The sequence below is a fragment of the Melanotaenia boesemani genome, chromosome 10 (genome assembly GCF_017639745.1).
Source record: "Melanotaenia boesemani isolate fMelBoe1 chromosome 10, fMelBoe1.pri, whole genome shotgun sequence".
NCBI classification, from domain to species: domain Eukaryota; kingdom Metazoa; phylum Chordata; class Actinopteri; order Atheriniformes; family Melanotaeniidae; genus Melanotaenia; species Melanotaenia boesemani.
Genome location: NC_055691.1, coordinates 4999407 through 5020608, shown reverse-complemented (window position 1 = coordinate 5020608; position 21202 = coordinate 4999407). Strand labels below are relative to the sequence as shown.

Genomic DNA, 21202 nt, shown 5'->3' with positions numbered 1-21202 from the left:
CTTCCTCATGTGACTTTCTATATAATTACTTTTTAAGTCGTATGAGGCCTTAAGATTCAGGAGTGTAGTGGCTTTGTCCATTGTGGAAAATGTTACAGCAGCAGCGGATCAATACTTTAAGATTAAAAATTAGCAGCCTGGACGGTTGATTTATTGAGCCGTCAGCTTAGTTACTGGAGTGAGATTGACTTTCCTGGAAAATTACGTCAATCATCTTTCTGTATGAAAAACATATTCTTACACAGAGTACTTATTAAATATAATATTTGATATTGTTTTTAAGGGCTGTCGCTGTATTTTATTTGTCTGTGGAGCTCCATGTGCTTTGTGTTGTGGTTGCTGGTTGCCTCGTGAGCCCTAATAAGTCTGCTTCTGATCCTTGGAGGTGGCCCAGTTGCATTTAAATCACTTAACGTATGTCATCCCTAATATTTTGTATACACACACACACACACACATTTCTACTGTTGTTGTTCATGGTTTTTACAGTTTTTCTTTTCACGGGTGCTCCTGATGATTATCTGTTGTGTTTTTGTAGAGGCCTTAGGATGTTTACCGTTTCTTTAAAAGTGTATCAACTGGTTGTCGTGTTATTTTGTTTGGATTTTTTCTGCTCTTTGTTTCTCTCTCTCCTTTTTTCTCTCTTTATTCTTCTTTTCTCTCCTCAGTTAGTCCTCTCCCTGCTATTTTTACTTCAGTCCAGACCAGTGATTATGTGTAAATTTGACAATAAACTAATTAAAAGTAAATAAATAAAATAAAATAATTATAAAGAATTACATTTAAGACTTAAGGGGGGATTATATCCAACAGGCTCCTCTTGGCATAGCAAACTTGTGCAGCAAAACATGTAGCCTGACTATAATTCTGCTGTCATGATGCTGGACAAGACAGGTGAGAAAAAACAAAAAAGTTTGTCTATGTGGAGCTCTGTTTCTGAAATAAAGGTGGATGATGATGAGTACACAAGTACACAAAAAGCCTAAGATTTGATAACAAAACTGTTCTACATCTCAGTCTTTTTTATCTTGAAACTATACTATTAACTGTTATGAGTTTAATTTTGAGTATTATTATTAATAACATTATTGGCAAACATTTATTTTATTAGATAAACTGAGATTACGAACAAAGTGATAATGTACTTCACACTCATAGCACTGATATATCAAAATTTCTATATAATCCTCATTTTAGCAAAGTTTGCAACAGGTTTTTCATGTTATTATGATAATAATGTTTGTTGTTCGCAAAAGTTTTGTGCACTACTAGTGTTATTCTTACCACAAAGGTCATCTCCTGTTTAATCCAGTTATAAAACTTTGTCATTTAAACACATATTAAAACATGTAAATATTCACTTCATAATAACAAACTTGGAGGAGTGTCTTTGTAATCTCCTTCAAGCTCTGTTGACCACCCTGACAAGTCTCAGGCAAGGTTATTGTATAGGTTGGTCAGGGTGTGTAATGACGCTATTTACAACATTCAGACCCAAAAAACCCTTCTGGACATTAATCATTAACAAATGTAATTACATAACTAGAACCAGAGAACAATAAATAAAGCTATAATATCCCTCTTCTTAGCAAAGAGAACAATATATTTCCAGGTCCAGCAGAGTTCAAACTGATTTCTTGGCAATATGAAATTATCCATGTCGGGCTTAATCATTCTTGTAATGAGTCTTGTTTGACTGTTTACTGAACTAGTGAACATCTTATATGGCCCCAGGCTCTTCCTGCATTGCTGAGGTCAAATTTAAAGACGACACACACAATAAAGCCTCTCTCATTCACCTTAAACCACAGCATGGCTCCATCACTCACTTTCTCACTGCTGTAGCTGAAGGGAGATATAGATCTGTATTTCTTTAACTAATACAGCTGACTTTTTAAACTACATTAGTGGCTAGAATCTTATCTACTCTAGCATTCTAAATGGAGCTGCCAGTGGTCAGCGATGGTGTTCATATGGCTGCTTACAGAACCAGCCTTCCACTGTCAGCCACAAATGGGAAGACAACTCCTGGAGGATTTGATGAGTCTAGCTATTATCAGTGCTATGGTAGTGGCAGCAGTGTAACATCTCTTGCACCTGGTGCTCTAACTGGCTATGAGACTCTGGACGCCCCACCGCGCTATGACTTCTATGCCAACACTGAAGTGTGGGGGCGACGGAGGCGCCTCAGACCATCTTTGTTCGAGCTGCATGCCAAACCTGAGGTGAGGAAACTCTATTTACCAGCTCCTGTAGGGATTGCATTTAAAAAGAAATGCTTATAGATAACGAATATTAGGATTATTTAAATCTGTGTATCTTTATTTATCTCACAGTATATGGGACAACTTTCAGCTTATGATGTGCATGTCCTTAAGTCCATTATTTGCTTTATTTTTTAAAAGCAAAACCAATAAAATAGTTTTTTACTGAACATTTTCTAAATGATAAGAACAATTTATAAAGCAAACTTAGAATAGATGGAATTGTCAGTTGTTAAACTAATTAATTTTTTATTAACTGATCGAAAAAACATTAAATATTTAATATTTTGCTAATTTAATCATATAGAACTAAGTTCAAGGAATTTTTCTAGCAAACATTATTGTTCATCACTTGTTCAGAGAAGTGCATCTGCAGAAAAGTTCTGCAAATGTGCTGCAAATTTGTCAGTCATGTTTTCAGGCCATGTCAGTATAACTGTCCTCTCCTGACTATGTTCAACCAGGATGAGTTCAGACCTCCCATGTATGAGGAGACAACAGGTGGAGAAGACAGCTCTGAGGAAGAGGTGGATGAACAAACACCGCCGACATCTGAACCTACTCGCTTTGGATGGGTGCAGGGAGTCATGGTAAGTACAGCAGCAGCAGAGGGTTTGAACAATGTGTGTTGTTTTGTTTTGACTTGAGGGTATCCTTAAATTCTAAAAATGATTAATATTATACAGATGCAAAAAGACATGTGTTTTTGTACTTTAATCTGTAATGAATATGGCACAGGGTGGCAAATATTTAGAATTTTCCTATGATTTAACTTAAATTCTTTATAACAGCAACTGCACTGTCATGCCTGTCTTTAGCAAAATGACAATAAAGGACCAATAAAAAGCTTGATAAGGTTTCAGCTCCTTAGAATAGCACATCTTTTAACCACAGACTAAATGTGGAGAACATTTAAATTTACAGTGTTGAATGGAAAACATTGATGGCAAGATTAATGAGTTACAACTGGAAGGATTATGAAAGTTACACATAATGATAAAATGAAATGAAAAAAGACAAATCAACTGGTCAAATCCATGCAAATTTTATGGTAAGAAACAATTTTTTTTACCATAGAATTTGTTGCCATTAAAAAATGTAGCTGTTTTAGGGTTTAGCTATATTTATAACTAATCTGTAATATGATAAATCTCCTTTAGAGAAATTAATGGCAAGACAGCTTAGCCACGTGACAACATGCTCCTGTATGGTACTTTTTAAGTCTTCAATGTGTGATGAAAACATGAAAGTAGAAATCTACACTACAGTGTCAAAGTCATTTAAAGGGAAATTTGTTAACACAAAACAGTGTAAATATATACAGTTCATAATGTATATATGAAATCCTGAAACAAGATTTTGTATGTAAAATGGATATAAAAGTTATCATGGGTATTTTTTTAGGGAAATTTATAAGTTGACATTTTCCCTGTATGAACTGGGACAAATGATATAACAAGTTTTAAATGTCTGTTATTCATTAACTTGAAATAATTAGACTGGGCTGTTATCATTACACCTGCAGATTTAACTAGATAAGCTGCCACATCCTTAAGGAAGTCTTAAAAGGCCACAGTAGGGACTTATTGTCTTGTCTCTTGTAGTAAATGTCCCGATGTCAACATTTAAACATAAATTTCCACTGCATGAAACCCATAGTGCTGTATATGTGACTGTATGTCTGAGATATATAGCACTTCATCACTTAATATTGCCACAGATTTCTTCAATGACTTCAATGACATCTGCAATAGATGTGATCAAACACTTCCACGATTTCCTCCGTATCTGTTTTGGATAGTTGCTAATATTACTGTATGGCATTGACCTGGTAAAATATGAGCTACATATATATAAAATATCTATTTTTTTATGAGATGGTCAAACGCAAGTTTGCTTAGATGTATGTTTTTTTGTAGATCCGCTGCATGTTAAACATCTGGGGAGTTATTTTGTACCTGAGGCTGCCTTGGATCACAGCTCAAGCTGGTATAGGTATGTCCTGCAAAACAGCCCTTCATTAGAGTTTTATGGGGTTTGATCGACTTTAAATCATGAAGTATAAAGAAGGATTCAGTCAGACTGTTTTCACCCTTCTGCCAGGTATGACCTGGTTGATTATTCTGATTTCTTCTACCATCACTGGGATCACTGGTCTCTCAACCTCAGCTATAGCTACTAATGGCAAAGTCAAAGGAGGTTTGTTTACTCAGTGATACAATTCAGTAAATCTATTGTACTTTTCATTGTCAGTAAGCCCTAAGGTGATGATCATTATCTATTTTCAGGTGGGACCTACTTCCTGATCAGTCGGAGCCTCGGTCCAGAGCTGGGTGGTTCCATCGGCCTGATCTTTGCCTTTGCCAATGCTGTAGCTGTGGCCATGCACACTGTGGGCTTTGCTGAGACTGTCACAGACCTGATGCGAGTGAGAAGTGTGGCTTACGTTCATGCATGTGCATCAGCTTTTACAGTGAAACTGTGCAGTAAATAATGGATCTTCATTACCTTTTAAATGTATTGTTAAACCTCAACTTCAGGAAAATGGGGCTGTTATGGTGGACCGGACCAATGACATCCGCATCATCGGCATCCTCACTATCACATTGCTATTGGGAATTACATCAGCTGGAATGGCATGGGAGTCAAAGGTTAGCTTGAAATAAATATTTAATAACAAGTGTTTGAACTTTAAACTTAACTTTAAAAATGGGCCTCTACATTTATTGAATCAGAGAATTTAATGTTGTTTTCTATCTACATTAAAAAATCATATAAATCAACCAAACAAGATTTAGAACATTGAGCAAAATGTGTGTCTACATCATAATGATTAAAGTAAATAGTAAATTGTGTCTTTCACAGGCCCAGATTCTGTTCTTCCTGCTCATCATGCTGTCATTTGCCAGTTACATTGTGGGAACGATCATGCCAGCTTCACCAGAGAAACAATCTAAAGGTTTCTTCAGCTACAGACGTAAATCCTCACCCATACTATCATCATTTTCTCAACAAATTACTAACAATTTCCACTGGTTCTTAGGCGCCCCTGCAAAGCTTTACTCAAAAGGCCGTAATATGACTTTGCTTGAAAATGTGATATTTTTTTCTCAGTTGATTGCTCATGAGTGTCCTTGTTGGTGCTTTCCAGTAAATTGACTGCTTTATTTTTAACAGCTGAGATCTTTGCTGCCAATTTTGTGCCCGACTTTCGAGGTCCAGAGGGCAGTTTCTTTGGCATGTTCTCCATTTTCTTCCCCTCTGCCACAGGCATTCTGGCAGGAGCCAACATCTCTGGAGATTTAAAGGTTTGTTTGGTTCTTCTTTTCAGACTTTTTATTAATACAATACATTTTTGTTAGCATGCGGGCTTAATTTTGAAATTCTTACGTAACTGTAGTGCCTTAGGTTTATGTCTTATGTCCACTCCTTCCCAGAATCCAACTTTGGCTATCCCTCGTGGGACACTGTTGGCAATATTCTTCACTACAATGTCCTACATCATCATCAGCGCAACCATTGGTAATGTTCACTTTTTTCCAAAACTTACATGTGATTTACAACCATAATGTGTGTCTTTACTTGGGGAAAAGGTTGAATCCAAAACAAGTGAAAACATTTAAATGTCTATTCCCCACATTGTGTGTGTGAGTAAACATCCTTCCCTGATATCCTGACATCTGTCTTGCTGCATTAGTTATTCCATTGAAATGTGGAATTTAAGTGCTATGAAGCAAAAAACGTGTTAGACCTTGATACAAACATGCAAATACCATATTAAATTAGCCAAATCATCCACTGTTATCCTCATATATCATCACACCTCCTAGTTATGTGAATTAACCAACACTTAAAATAAAAATTTTAATTATTTTTATACACTATACAAGTTTTTTATCTGTTTTATAACAAGTAACGGATGCTTATTTGTGATGTTCTCTATTAATTTTATTCAGTATTTGGAAAAAAGGGGGGAAAAGTCATTTTCTTGTTCTCTTTATTTATTTATTTTCGGTTCATTAATGGGTGTGACTTCACAGTGGGTTTCCTTGTGTTCCTCCAGGAGCTTGTGTTGTGCGAGATGCATCTGGTATAATGAACGACACCCTGTCTTCCTTGACACCCCCTGATAGCTGTGTTGGTGTATCATGTCAATTTGGTTGGGACTTCACGCCGTGTATCAATAATAGGACCTGCACCTATGGAATCAGTAACTACTACCAGGTCAACACAAGCTTGAGCTACATATCCATCTCCTTATGTTTCAGTGTGTAAAACCATCATATATTTCCTGGTTTGTTTTTCCTTCCTTCATTGGTAGAGACAGGAAGAAAAAACATGGGGAGTGAAAGCAGTGCATGTGCATGCAGTGATAATCTGTTCAGCATGAAATGTATCCACAGCTGATGGGATCTGTTTCTACACATGCAGGAAGATCATATTGTCTGATATGTCTCAGGCAATTGTCAGTATACCATTATAGCAGAACAGCTCTATGCACTCTGTACTCTTGTCTTTTTAACATATAATTTAAATAACAATATCACTAGAAATATTTTGGCTATTGCAGTCTATTATATCTTGAATAGCAGTTGCTTTTTGTTGCCACTTGAGGGAACCAAAGCACTAAATAGCAGAGACTGGAATTATAACCCTGGCATCTACAAGTTGACATTCTTAGCCTAAATAAAGCATTTAGTCTCCTTCACATTAATTGGTAACAGGTTTAAAACAGATTTCTGTACCATGGTGAAATTGAGCCTACAAGGTAAAAACATTTCTGTGTGCAGACACTGAGCATGGCATCAGCCTTCGCCCCGCTCATCACTGCTGGGATATTTGGAGCCACTCTGTCCTCTGCTTTGGCCTGCCTGGTGTCTGCTCCCAAAGTCTTCCAGGTATATATATATATACACACTCTTTCAAATTGATATGTACTGTTTTACAATGGAAAGATTTAAACAACATTTTCTTGCATATTTTATTTTTCCTTTGTCTCTGCTTTCACTTTTGCTTGGCAGTGTCTCTGTAAGGACCATCTCTACCCCCTCATTAGCTTCTTTGGCAAAGGTTATGGCAAAAACGATGAACCTATCAGAAGCTACCTGCTGGCGTACCTCATAGCTTCTTGCTTCATTTTAATTGGTGAGGCTTTGAAGAGAATCTGAGGTGATCTCTGATTAAATATATCAACAAAAGATGTTAAAACCCAAATAGTGGTGACTGCTTTGTAAAGCTGGTGGGACAAGGTTAACTAAACCTCATTAAACAGCTTTTTTCATATATATTCAGAAGAATGGGTTTTAATGATGACTTATCTACTACACAAACAGTTTAGCAACTGAACAAAATCATAATGAAGAAACAAAGAACAGCACAAAATAGTAAACACACCAATGCTGTTTAAAGCTGACTAGCCTAACATAGCCTAACTTAGCATGGAAGTAGCTACATTTAATTCTCATTTCCCAAATTTTCTTTTTCATCTAATTATTTCTCAATCTTTTCATCCTTAAATCATTTTACAGATTTATTTTTTGTGAGATGTTAAAAGAAAAGAAAAAATTAATAAATAAAAATTACAGCCTGACTGGAAATGCAAACATCCAGAAAATTACTAAATGTAGAGCAGTAGCAATAACAGCTTTGTCATGTATGGCTCATAAAATACTTTTGTGTTTTAAAGGAATATTCTAATATTACTTACAATTAATAATGTCATTTAGATCATTGTAGTTTTTATTTCTTGAAGAGAACTTTCTCTTTCAGATATTTTTTTAATTATAAGACTGTTTAGTACAATCGACCTTCCCAATAATGTCACCACTTTTACTCAGGCAACTTTTATGGTATGCTATATTTCCTTTTCTCTGCTCCACCTTGAAAACATTACAATAGCAAAACATGGAGTGTGTTTTATTGTAAAGCTGTAATGGGAAACACATTGTGTTTGTCACACAGGAAATTAGTTCCCATTGCTTGCCAAAGATTTAATTATAAGATGTTTTGTTTTTTCTTACTCTCTGCCAGCTGAGTTAAACACCATCGCTCCTATCATCTCCAACTTCTACCTGTGCTCCTACGCCTTGATCAACTTCAGTTGTTTCCATGCCTCCATCACCAACTCACCAGGTAGATCATTAAAATTTGACACAGGAAGTTTTAATGGACATATCTGTAAAGACATGGATAGATGAATGCAATGGATGAACTAACTGAATGCAATGATGGATTACATACATTAAATTACATTACATTACATACATACTCCACCAAGAAATATTCAACTTTTTCCCACCATTTTCTCACTTCAAGCTCCTGCTAGTGAAAGCAAAACGTTCAACTGAAGGCTCTGAAAGTTCATAATGTAGAGGACATTACTAACTTTATCTCTTACATCTGCTGACACTAAAATATGCAGTGTTTGTGACATATACAATTACAATTACCGACCACGGCCTGAAAATTAATATTTCTTCTTGCAAAATATCAGACCATCTTTTAGACACTTGAAAAGATTAATATGAATAAATTGTTAGTAACAAGACATGAAGGATAAAGCAACAACTGTTAAAAAGATGCAGAAGTGGAATAAAAAGGAGCCTATAACAAGTGGATGCATAACAAATACAGAAAGAAAGAAAGAAAGAAAGAAAGAAAGAAAGAAAGAAAGAAAGAAAGAAAGAAAGAAAGAAAGAAAGAAAGAAAGAAAGAAAGAAAGAAAGAAAGAAAGACACATTTACTGTATTATTAATTGATCCGTCTGTAGCTATGTGTATTACCACCTGTGTGTGTGTGTGTGTGTGCCTGTGTGTGTGTGCTTGTGTGTGTGTGTGCAGGTTGGCGTCCATCATTCAGGTACTACAGTAAGTGGCTGTCGCTGCTGTGTTCTATAACTTGTGTGGTGATCATGTTCCTGCTGACATGGTGGGCGGCCCTCATTGCGATCGGTGTCGTTTTATTCTTTCTGGGATACACACTCTACAAGAAACCAGGTAAACCCACAACGGCCGAATATGGCACAAGGAGCATGAAGTGGCACGGTGGTTTTTATTAATACTCTGCTGTGCTTAGCTGTGAACTGGGGCTCATCGGTGCAGGCTGGCACCTACAACATGGCTCTGAATCATTGTGTAAGCCTCAACCTTTTGGAGGACCACATCAAGAACTACAGGTTAGTGAGGAGCTGAGGTGTGTCTGCAATCTGCAGGTTTCTTCTCTTGGAAGTTGAATAATATATACAAACTTTGTTTTTATACATAAAAGAAAAATCCAGAATATAAGTAGCTTTAATAAAACTTTATAATTTGGCCTTTTCATGATGCTGCCTCAGCTGGAATTCAGTGGGTGGAAAAAGATGCTTATTTTTCTAAATAACTTAAGCGTTATTCATTATAACAGTGAAAAACAATCAGAAAATGAAACGAAAGAACAAATATTTCAGACATTTTAGTTATGAATGGAAAAAAGGGGTGTGGCATTATAGTTTTGTTTTTTTATGTGTGTATTTTTTTTTGTTGTTGTTGTTTTTTTGGTTTGTATTCTTAAACTTTTTCTTAAAATCTCATAAATTTTCTTGTGTCGTGCTTATTAGCTAGCCCTTAAATTTAAAAAGAAATTTCCAAGAACTATTGGGTAATTTAAACTATTATTAAGCAACTGAACTAAGAGTAGAAAGTTGCATACAATAGATTTCATCTAACTTGTTGTCTTATGCATCGACCCTGCCCTCATCACCACAATACCATCTTAATTATTTTGAGTTAACTTATTCAGCTTATTGTTCTTTAATTACATCTGACTAATTTAAGATGAGTGTTAATAACAACTTGATACAAATAAAGTTATATCTGCTAAATATTTTCGTTTAAAGACAAAGTTAAAATGTACGGTGCATTTTGAATCTGTATCCCATGAGTTTTGTTATTGTTTTCACAGCAATTGCAGATTTTACGATGTGTTTGTAGCTTTGGGAGTTTTAGTTGTAAAAAGTGAGACTGAAAACCTTCAGCGTGGATGAACCTGATAATTGCGCCTTTCGGAATCATGCATTTAGATTCTACAGTCGTTTAGCAGACGCTTGTAGACGAGTCTGTGTTATACCTTAAACTGAAATTTACGTGGGTCTTGATGTTTTTCAGATCTAATAAGAAGAAAATACTGCCATCAGTGCAATATTGAGCCACAAAACTCAAAAACTATTAACTGCAAAACAGCTGTACTAAACTTAAGAAAGTTTTTAATGTGCATTTATGTTCTTTATTTATCTGTTTCACCTCAGAAAGGTTAAAACATTTTTATCATACTGTAAGTGTCTGCCACCATTATGGAAAGGATTATGCAAACAATGGATGTGATATGTTGAAGTTGTAGCTGTTTTTTCAAACAAATACATGACACCTCCCCTGACTTTACCCTGCCTCCTGCAGACCATCGTGTTTGCAGACAGTATTTTGAGTGGGGCGTCAATCAAATAGGAAAATAAGCCTCTCAATAAGAGCCTTTTGTTGAGGAAAATGCTGTGCGAAGAACAGAGAAATGTGCTGACAAAGTGGAGGATATTCAATTACTTTTTACTGTCATCAGCACACAAAGCAAAATAACCACAGAAACGTGCTGTGACTCGGACAACTGCATCTGTATTCCAGCTGCATTGCAGTTGATGGTCAAAGAGTAGTTTTCATGTTCAATATTTTTTATTATTAAGAACGCAGGTCCTTATGTGTGATATAGGGCACAGGGTTACAAATGTCACTTTCCTTTAAAACCTACAGGAGTTTTGGATTGAACTGATTCATCTGTCTCTAATTCTGCCAGACCCCAGTGTTTGGTCCTAACAGGTCCTCCTAGTAGTCGTCCAGCTCTTGTGGATCTGGTCAACTGTTTCACAAAGAATCTCAGTCTCATGATGTGTGGAAATGTGGTCACTGTGAGTACAGCTCAAAACACAGTCATGGAAAGTTTGTGTTTTCTACCATAAGAATTTTCCCTTCATCCCCGTGTCTCTCAGGCTGATACCTTATCAGCAGTGGACAAGGCGAGCAGTAACAGCCATGTCACCTGGTTGAACCAAAGGAAAATCAAATCATTTTACAGAGGAGTGGTGGCTTCAGAGCAACGGTCTGGGGTCAACATGCTGCTACAGGTTAGACATTTCCCTCAAGCACTTTGTTGGCTTAACATTGCAAAGCAGTGTTTTTCAGCCTTAGAAAGATACCAATTAAAGCTGAGGTAACTCCCAAAGAGCATGTTTGGTTCCGGATAACAACCTCCTAAAGGATTCTAAGATGAACAGAAAATTCCATTCATCATTCATCAGGGTTGTCTGTCATGACTGATATTTGTGCTTTAAAAGTGAGAAAAATATTATAAATTCATACGGAAATACAGCAGCTCATCTGAATACATTGAATTGAATCTGAATCTTGTTTTTGTTTTACACCTGTGAGCCTCAATATTAAAACCACTGACTGGTGAAGCAAATAAATGAGCATTTCATTAAATTGCAGTATTTCTTGTCATCCAATCTGAACATTGTTAGACCAAATACTGCCCTGTCACCCAAAGAAACAGCTCGAGAAAGGCTGAAATAAATTGTCACAGAGTTTATAACATTTACACTGTAACATGTATTATTTAGTAAATGCATTATTTGTGTGTAATGAATCCTTTTGTATATTCAGGTGCTTGTTTTTGTAACCATTTTTATGAATCTCTACTTATTTTAACTCCCACCTGAACTAATTATCTTTGCTTTATCTGATAAACCCAAACCACTATTTGGGTTTTAAAATCTCTCTGGATTCATTTTTGCTCTTTTATATTTCTGTATGTATGAGTGATTGTCCTACATAAACTACTTTGCTGTTGAATCAGCAGCTTTGTGCATGTGCATGACAAAACTAGACACAGGATTGTTGCTTTGGTATAACCTTTTTTAAAGCCAAATGCAGGTGCATTAGTGCGACGCTTGGACTTCTGCTCATGTGTCTGACTGTTCACCAGGGGGCAGGTTTGGGTCGTATGAAGCCAAATGTTCTGCTGATGGGTTTCAAGTCAAACTGGCACAGTGATTCACCTCAGGCTGCACATAACTACATAGAAATCCTGCAGTGAGTACAACTGAAATATCTAACAGCTTAACGAGCATTAGCTACAGAACAAGGCTGCCTATGTTCACACTTTTGTGTCAAAACACTTTTGTGCATTCCAGTGATGCATTTGACCTGCAGTACGGAGTGTGCATGCTAAGGATGAGAGAGGGGTTGGATGTGTCTCGTCTATCTCAATCACATGGTGAGAGCCTTCATTGATATTAGAGCAGTGTGCAGCAACTAAATTAATCAAACTCTGTCACTCATGACAGCTGCTGCTTTGCAGCACAAATAATTTAGCATGAACAAGGGGCATGGAGGGAAGTTCAGTCCACGTTCATCTATTATCATTTAAGTGAATGACTGCAAGTAAACCCACATACACAGCGTGTATTTCTTTTTTATTTTAGTAAATCAAGGTTTTGATGTAGAGTCAAACGGCGCTGACGCCATCTCTGCCAATTCCTGCATTCAAACAAGCACTACATGTATGTATATGATTTTTTTAAAGAAATCTCTTTTTTTGTTGTTGTTTTTTTGAGACATATGTAAAATAAATCTGTGTATTTGATGTTTTTGCAGCCTCTGTTGCTGTTGTACCCGAGCCTCAGCCCTGCACCATTTTTCAGAAAAAACAAGGAAAGAAGACCATTGATGTGTACTGGCTGTCTGACGACGGAGGTGCGATTATATCCATGTCTCTCAGTTGCCTGCTTTTCTTCCAGAACATTACAGCATTGTCTGGTGTTTTCTCCAGGTTTGACGCTGCTGCTGCCGTACCTGCTGACCCGCAGAAAGCGCTGGGCCAGGTGTAAGGTCCGAGTGTTTGTGGGAGGGGAGACAGACAAGAAAGAAGAGCAGAAAGAAGAGTAAGTTTGGATGACGTGCCTGTATTTTCAAACTGTAAAAGTGTTGCTGGACTGAACTCTGTCCCTTGAAAACATTTTAACAAATTTAGTATAATTTTTAGAACAGCAGATCAGAAAAGGAAAAAAAGATTCTTGAATACTTAAAAGGAACAGAAGCATCCTGTAAACTTTGGTTTTCACACAGTAAAGGAATATTCTGTATTATTTCCGGATTTTTTTAAATACAGGCAAACACCACTAAGACTACAAAATTATACTAAAAATGTACATGTTTAATATGAAATTACATGGAAAATGTGTAACTATGAAAATACATAAAATTGCCATTTTTTTAAAAAGAAAATACAAGACGTCATATTTATTAGAATTTCTAATAGGGGTCATTTTAAAAGAAAATAGTTAAACTGCTAAATTCAAGTTTATTTCTATTTGTACTCTGTTATTGTTACTGTGAATTTATTTATTTTTACTGTTAATTCATTTTATACCAAATTAAGTGTACATCTAGTTATAGCCTAGAGGTTAAGGGGGTGGACTTGGGGCTCGAGAACTCAGATTCAAGTCCCCAAAATAGCAATGAAGGTAAACCAGCGTCGGGTCTTGAGCAAGGTTTTAACCCCCAAATAAAGTATATTAGTAATTTTTTAATTGGTGATATTTTATTGCATTGCATACTGACTAAATACAAGAATCTTCCTTAAAACTGCATAATAAAGCCAATGAGAAATAACAATCTTCTTCTTAGACAGATTCTTTGTATTTTTGCTTCAAAATTTTCATTAAAAGGCAAAGTTATAAACCATTTTAATCATGGAATTAAATGTGATTTTTTTTTTCTTCTTGATTTTCACAGTCCAGCTACTGGAATATTACTTTTTGTTGTTGTTGTTGTTGTTTGTTTTTCATTGAAGTATTATGAGAAGAGCAGGACAAACATTTAGCCATTTTTAAGCAAATGGAAAACAAACAAAAAGAAAATCCCCTTTGCACATCAGAGATAGACAACTGCTTATCTCTATGTGTTACCCATAGATGGTCTGGTCATTTACTTTTCTTTATTTATTTATAGTTTGAAAATTATCTATATCAATTAATATAATTTAGAAATGTAGTAAATGTTAGCCATCAGCTGCAGTTCAGCCATCAGATTCAGGTTTTGAAATTTCCCAATCTGGGATTAATAAAGTACATCTGATACGTCGGATTCTGAGACTCATATTCAGACTTTATTTGAAAAACGGGCTATTTTTCCTACAATAATCAGGTCATCTGAACAGTGAATCGCTTAATTGTTTTACCTCCTGTAGTTTGTCATGGTGAACAACAGCTGATGCAGAATCTGGAGCACCCCAAGATGAGCTGTTAAATACACAGCATGTCAGAATTTATATTTAACTTGTGACCCATCATGTGACAATTTCCACAGCATGTTCATGACATTGATCAGTAGGAGCTGATGCAAGGAGTCCTTGACAATTTGTTCTTAGCGGGTTTTTATAGCACATTTTGTGAGAGATATGAGAGTAAACAAAAGAGTCAAGCTGAAGGCCTCAAAGTAAAAAATAAATAAATAAGAAACAGCTAAAAAGATCCTTTAAAATTCCAGTGAGTTGACTGAAACTTCATATTTGAATTTTGGCATTAGAAGCAGTTATTTCATATTGAATTTTGTGTTTTTGATCTAATGATATAATAATATCAATTCCAACTGCTTAAATTAGCAGTAACAGCACAATCCAAGAATTGTATTTTTTTTAAAGTTTCAAAATATGAGAGTCTATGAAAAATGTCAAAAACCTCACTGTGCACTTTGTCTTCCAGGGTTTTGTCACTGATCAAGAAGTTTCGTCTTGGTTTCCAAGATGTCGAAGTGCTTCCTGATATTTACCAGAATCCCCAGCCTGTAAAGTAAGACCAGCAAAGCATGTGTGTGTGAGAATGGAGTAAATGTAGGCAGAAAAAGACATGTGTTTATGTCCGTCTCAAAATTAAAGGAATAAATCTTTTTCTTAATAAATCATACCCCCTGCATGTCTATGTGCACTCCAGTGTCCATCGGTTTGAAAACATGATCAGTAGCTTCAGGCTGGATACGAACCCCAAACAGGAATCAGACCCTGACCCTCCGAGACAGCAGGAGGTGCCCTGGATGATCACAGACCAGGAATATGAGAGGAACAAAGCAAAGGTCTGACACACGCCAATCACATATATGTCAAATGCCTGCACGGCCCTCTTATTCTCCTCTGTTAAAACGGTACACTCTGTGTGGCTTCCAGTCTCTCCGTCAGGTCCGTCTAAATGAAGTATTGCAGGATTACTCCAGAGATGCAGCTCTTGTTATTGTGTAAGTGTAATATATTTGTTTCGTTCTTATAGAACAGACAATGACATGTAAAGGCAGTGGTCAGGCCTGCTCAGAAGCTGAAAACAAAGCTCATTATATCTCCTCCTTTGTGTCTCCTAACAGCACAATGCCAGTAGGGAGGAGAGGAGTGTGTCCCAGTACTCTCTACCTGGCGTGGCTCGACATCTTGTCACGGGATCTTAGACCTCCGGTGCTGCTAGTCAGAGGAAACCAGGAAAGCGTTCTTACTTTCTATTGCCAGTGAAATGTCTCCATGAGTCTATTGTTCATATAATAACACAAGTCTGACATTGCAATGCCTTTCAGACAGGTAATGATCATCTGATGTTGTAATGGCGTTGTTTGCTGTTTAATGGTTTGGAATTCATCATCTCATAATGTGCACATGAAATGATTTGTATTATTTTCCTAAATTTATCTTTTAAATTAACGCTAAAAATGAACCGCTGTGATTTTAAATGAAAGATAATTGCTAAAAAGAAAAGAAATTGTACTGAATTTTTGGTCTCACATTTGACATTTCTGATTTATTTCATTCTAGTTTGAATAGTTTATTGGACAGCTTATTAAATCTGCACATGTTTAAAGGATGTTAAATACTTATGCTTTTCATTTTTAATGTTTTTAATTTGATACTGGGGGGTAAGATCAGCAGAATTTTGAATCAAAATTGATTTGAGTAAATTGAGTAAATTGGGCAGTCACCATGCATGTTGACTCGCCTTAGCTGAGGAAATACTGAGAGTAATCAGCTATTTGGTGCAACAGTGACACAGTGCAATTTCACTTATTATCATCCTCGCTCAATGCGCTATGAAACGTAAGAAGTTTGGGTTGTTTTAGATGGCGTAAACCACTGGTGCCCAAGTCCAGTCCTAGATCTACTACCCTGCAACGGTTAGATGCAACCCTTCTGTAACACACCTGGCTCAATTGGCTATATTCCCTCATCTGCAGGTCGTTCAGCTCTGCAGAGGCCTGTTAACAAGCCATTCATTTGATTCAGGTGTGCTGGAGAAGGGACACATCTAAAAGTTGCAGGATAGTAGCTCTTGATGACCAAACTTGGGCACCCCTGGCATAAACCCATGCTTCTGCCCCCTTCAGAGAATCTGTTAGCTGAACTACCCATCAGATTTCTTCTATGTTTCATCCAAGCCTACTTTAAGAAGAAATAACAAGAGGGTCCATCCCTTGAAAGAGAAATACACCATGTTTCTTTAATTGTTAATCAACATGCTGATTCTGAGCAGTTTAACTGTATAAGCTGATGACATTTATCTTTTATATATTATTAGCCTAATAGCATCATAGCCTAAGTCATATTTTAAGGGTTTATAGGCATTGATGTACAGAGAATCAATAGTGTTAGAGTAGAGATGGGCAGATGTTGCGATCTGGCCAAAATACAACTTAGGTAATTATGCTATGAGGCTAATATGCAAGTGTTTCTTGACTTGTTGATTAATAACATATAGTATATTTTTAAAAAAAAATACAGAATAAACCTGTTACAATATTTGTTTGCTGCATTTCTTTCTGTCACAGCACAGCTTTTCTTCTGTAGAATCATCTGTCTGAAGGGACATTCTCCGCAATTCAGAAGAATACAATTTTGTAGCTAAAGTAGTATTCATGCTTTTGATATTTCAAATCAAGTTTTTAGTGTGACACAGTCTTTATCTATTTATTGTTAATGTCAAGAATATAAAACAAGTCAGTACCGACTGAAGAGTGTCCTGTTTTCATCTTCCAGAAGTCAAATCTCCAATGCAGTCTGCTCAGTTTCTCATCCAAAATCTACACTGTATAACTTTACTTTGTGTGTGTGTGTGTGTGTGTGTGTGTGTGTGTGTGTGTGTGTGTGTGTGTGTGTGTGTGTGTGTGGGGGGGGGTTTGGGTGTGTGTGGGTGTGTATGTGTGTTCTCAATAACAAGTTTCCCAAAGTGCTTCACAGTCAATAAAAAACAATTCAACAACTTGATTCAAAGTATTAATATATCCAAATATAAAATCAATAATTCCTGTTATTAAACCATATTTTTGTTCTCATTAAGGCTACATGTTGATCATGGCTCATTGCTAAGTAGGTTCAAGTACTTTGAAAGGTGTAGAAGTTTATAAAATTTTAACTGTAATTAATTTGCCACTTACGACCAAGTATTAGGGTCACATAAAGAAAAATAATTTTTACAGGCTTTGAGAGTAAAGTTATAATATTTCAAGAATAAAGTCCATAATTTTATGAGAATAAAGTCGACTGATTTGTGAGCCTATATACAAAGATTTGTATAGACCTGTACGTTACCATCTCCTAAGATTTGGAGACATATTAACCCTCGCTGTTAGCCCCCCCAGGTAGTGTAGGGATGTACCGAAGACCAGTAGAACGTACCGTTTTTGGACTGTCACCTCTCACTATCCCCCACTGTAAAAATCTTCAACCTCCCGCCCAAGGAGCTGCTGTCAGGGGCAAAGCTGGACGCAGCCGGCTGACACAGCGGCCACTTCAGAATCGAAGCTGCAGAGCATGGAGGGCCAGCTGGAGGAAAACAAGCGGAGCAACCACCAATAATGGCCAGTAGAGGCGAAAGTGATGGTTAGAGAGAAAGAAAGCGAGTCTACAGCACCTGCTGCTCGAGTCTCAGACTGAGAAATATCTGTTTAATATATTCACTTTGAGACACAACTGCACCACCATTAATCCTAAAAATATATCTGTTACCTTTAAAGAACCTGTCGCAGTGTGGAAGGACAGAAAGCTGTCTCCTATCTGATTGGACAGTTTGATTAGTCACCATCCAATCAGATAGATGTAAAAATTCGCAACTGCAACTTCAGAGTTTCGCTCGCAGTTTGGACAGGATCTGTGGACAGGATGTTTGCAAAAGAACTTTTATCATTTTCCACATTTACAAATCTTTTTTACAACTATGCAAATCCTTTTCTTCACATTCGCAAACTTAAATGTTTTTGCACAGAATTTTATTTTTTTTTTCTTTTGCAGGATGACAAACTTGATGTACAAATACAAACTCTGTAATTATTTGCAAACTTTCATTTACAGTTGCAAAATCTTTATGACTTTAAATTGAGGCAGTAGCAGTCTCCCACCATCTTTTAGATCAGCAGTTATTTCAGGTCTGTTAAAAAAGTAAGTCTCCCTCAGAAAGGATCTCATATCAACCCATATCTTTAATGTAATATGACACCAAAATATTATGTAAAGCCTTGGCCAGAAGAATTTAATCACACATTCTCTTATTAATTACTAATGACCAGAACAGATTTGTGCTGGGCAGGCAAGCGTACCACAATAGTCGTAGGTTATTACAAGTAAATGGTAAATGGTCCGTATTTATATAGCGCTTTACTGTACCTGGGATGATACCCAAAGCGCTTTACATTATACATCACATTCACCCATTCACACACTGATGGCGGAAGCTGCCATGCAAGGCGCTCGACCACTGTCATGATCAGCAGGAGGACCCAAGGAGAGGAATACACGGTAGGTTAGAGACAAGTGTTTATTTACAGTAGTGAAATGTGCAGGCAGGTGAATCCAGTGTCAGGTGAGGCAGGTAGGCAGGCAGGCAGGCAGGCAGGGCAAGGAGCGGGCAGGCAGGCAGGCAACACAAGCCCGGTAGTTGGTTCAGGGTGAAGAGCTCTGAACAGAACAAGATACCAGTTAATAACAGGATACGGGTTTTCAGGCTTGGATCTGTGCCGAGCTGGTTACCACATGAGAAGTACGATCCAGCGAAGACTAGATGTGATCCAGGAGACTTTATGCTGTCATCTGTTAAATGGAATGAGCCTCAGCTGTGCAGCCTAGATTGAAGACGCCGCCTCTTCTCCGAATTAGGGAAGGAGCGGAAACCTGGCAGGATGCTGACAACCACGACCCATCAGGAGCAATTAGGGGTTCGGTGTCTTGCCCAAGGACACCTCGACATGAACTCGACTTGGCCGAGGATCGAACCGGCAACCCTTGGGTTACAAGACGACCGCTCTACCTTGCTGAGCCATGCCGCCCCTCATCGAAGTGACCATGCACTTCGATCATTAAATGGTAAAAAGGTTTTTGATAGGATTGAATGTTTCCTTTTGAAACTCTTAAAAGATTTGGTTTTCTATGTTACAGAAAAACTTTACAAGATTCATATGGATTAATAAACACCCAACATTACGTCTTTCTTTGTTATACCTTCCTTACGACTGTGGTGGGCTTAAAATGCCCAATATGAAACTCTAGCCACACAGTACTTCCATGCTTCAGAGGCCCCATCCTGGGTAAATATAGAGAATTACTCTTTAAAATTACAAATACATTTGTATTGCCATTGGGTACAAACCAAAATACTTATTAAAAACACTCAAAATCCCCTTCTTAAAAATTTTATATCTATCAATCCTTTTTAAATAAACCCCTCCAGTTGTGTTTTTTTTACCCATTTGGGGCAAACATGAATTCAAACCAGAAAGATTGGACATAACGTGTAAAAGGCTGAAGTAACAAGGAGCTGAGTAAAATAAAAATTTGTACAGTGAGGGCACTTTGATGTCTTTTGAACAATTAGTTACAAAATATATATTTGCCTAGAAAACAATTTTTTTCAAATACCTGCAAATAAGGAATTTTGTAAATGCACAAGTGAAGTCCACAGCAGAACCTTTACTATCCACAAATGAAAATATTACAATGAACCATCTTCTGTCATGGTTTGTGGTTTCAGGTTCTGACGGTTTAGTTTTGGTCATGTTTCTAGTTTTTGTTCTTGGTTTTTTGGTGTTCAGGGCTTAGTTTTGTGTTTCTTTGGTTTCTGTTCGTTAGTGCACCTTGTCTACTCATGCATGTCACCTGTGTTTAATTTATCAGTCTGTGTATTTAAGTCCTGGGTTTTCAGTTACTCCTTGTCAGACCCTTTTGTGGTTTAATCCCTGTAGTGTGTGGTTGTTCCCTGTTCCTGAGTTTCCAGCAATAAAGCTGTGACCTGCACTGTTCTGCCTCCTGCTTTGACTGCCTGCATTTGAGTCATCACCTCTGCCACCATCCTGACATCTTCATAATAAAATTTTTTCTATCAAAATTTTATGCGCTGCTGGCAGCTTCTAAGGAAAACTCCCTTTCATTTTCGACTGCATGGAAAAATAACCTTCAAACGGAGCTTTCTGTAAAAGAATGAAGGAAGGCCTGTCTTGCAACTCAAGAACCAAAACCACAAGATTCAAACCATTACAGTATAAATGGCTCTTTAGAACATATATTACTCCTGTAAAATTACACTCCTTTAATTCTAACATCCTGATGTTTGTATTAAATGTACCAAAGAGAAGGAAACTCTGGTTCACTGTATGTGGGAATGTGAGAAACTCCAGACTTTTCGGAAAGAGACTTTTGTATTAATTTCAAGGTTAATAGATCATATTATTCTAGTGGATGCAAAATTAGGCATTTTTCATAGTCTCCCTGAACAGATCCAACTACGTGGAAGTAAAAGAAAGCTGTTAAATATCTGCATGTTGCAGGTCAAAGGTGTTGTCTCTCTAAGATGGAAAGACATACGGGTGCCCACCACTAACCCATGGATCAAAGAAATGACT

At 36.9% G+C, this 21202-nt stretch overlaps 1 protein-coding gene across 1 annotated transcript; it reads left to right on the top strand.

The window, feature by feature from the left end:
- Positions 1–1940: 1940 nt before the first annotated feature.
- On the top strand, positions 1941–16431 carry slc12a3 (solute carrier family 12 member 3). The gene is made up of 26 exons (XM_041998046.1): positions 1941–2225; positions 2729–2854; positions 4184–4259; positions 4368–4463; positions 4553–4692; positions 4805–4915; positions 5130–5241; positions 5442–5572; positions 5702–5786; positions 6328–6488; positions 7055–7162; positions 7286–7409; positions 8295–8396; positions 9104–9259; positions 9339–9438; positions 11082–11193; positions 11275–11409; positions 12270–12376; positions 12478–12560; positions 12769–12846; positions 12941–13039; positions 13116–13227; positions 15049–15135; positions 15277–15415; positions 15507–15574; positions 15698–16431. The coding sequence occupies exons 1-26, from the start codon at positions 1941–1943 to the stop codon at positions 15837–15839; spliced, it is 3075 nt and encodes a 1024-aa protein (XP_041853980.1). The 3' UTR covers positions 15840–16431.
- Positions 16432–21202: the final 4771 nt, after the last annotated feature.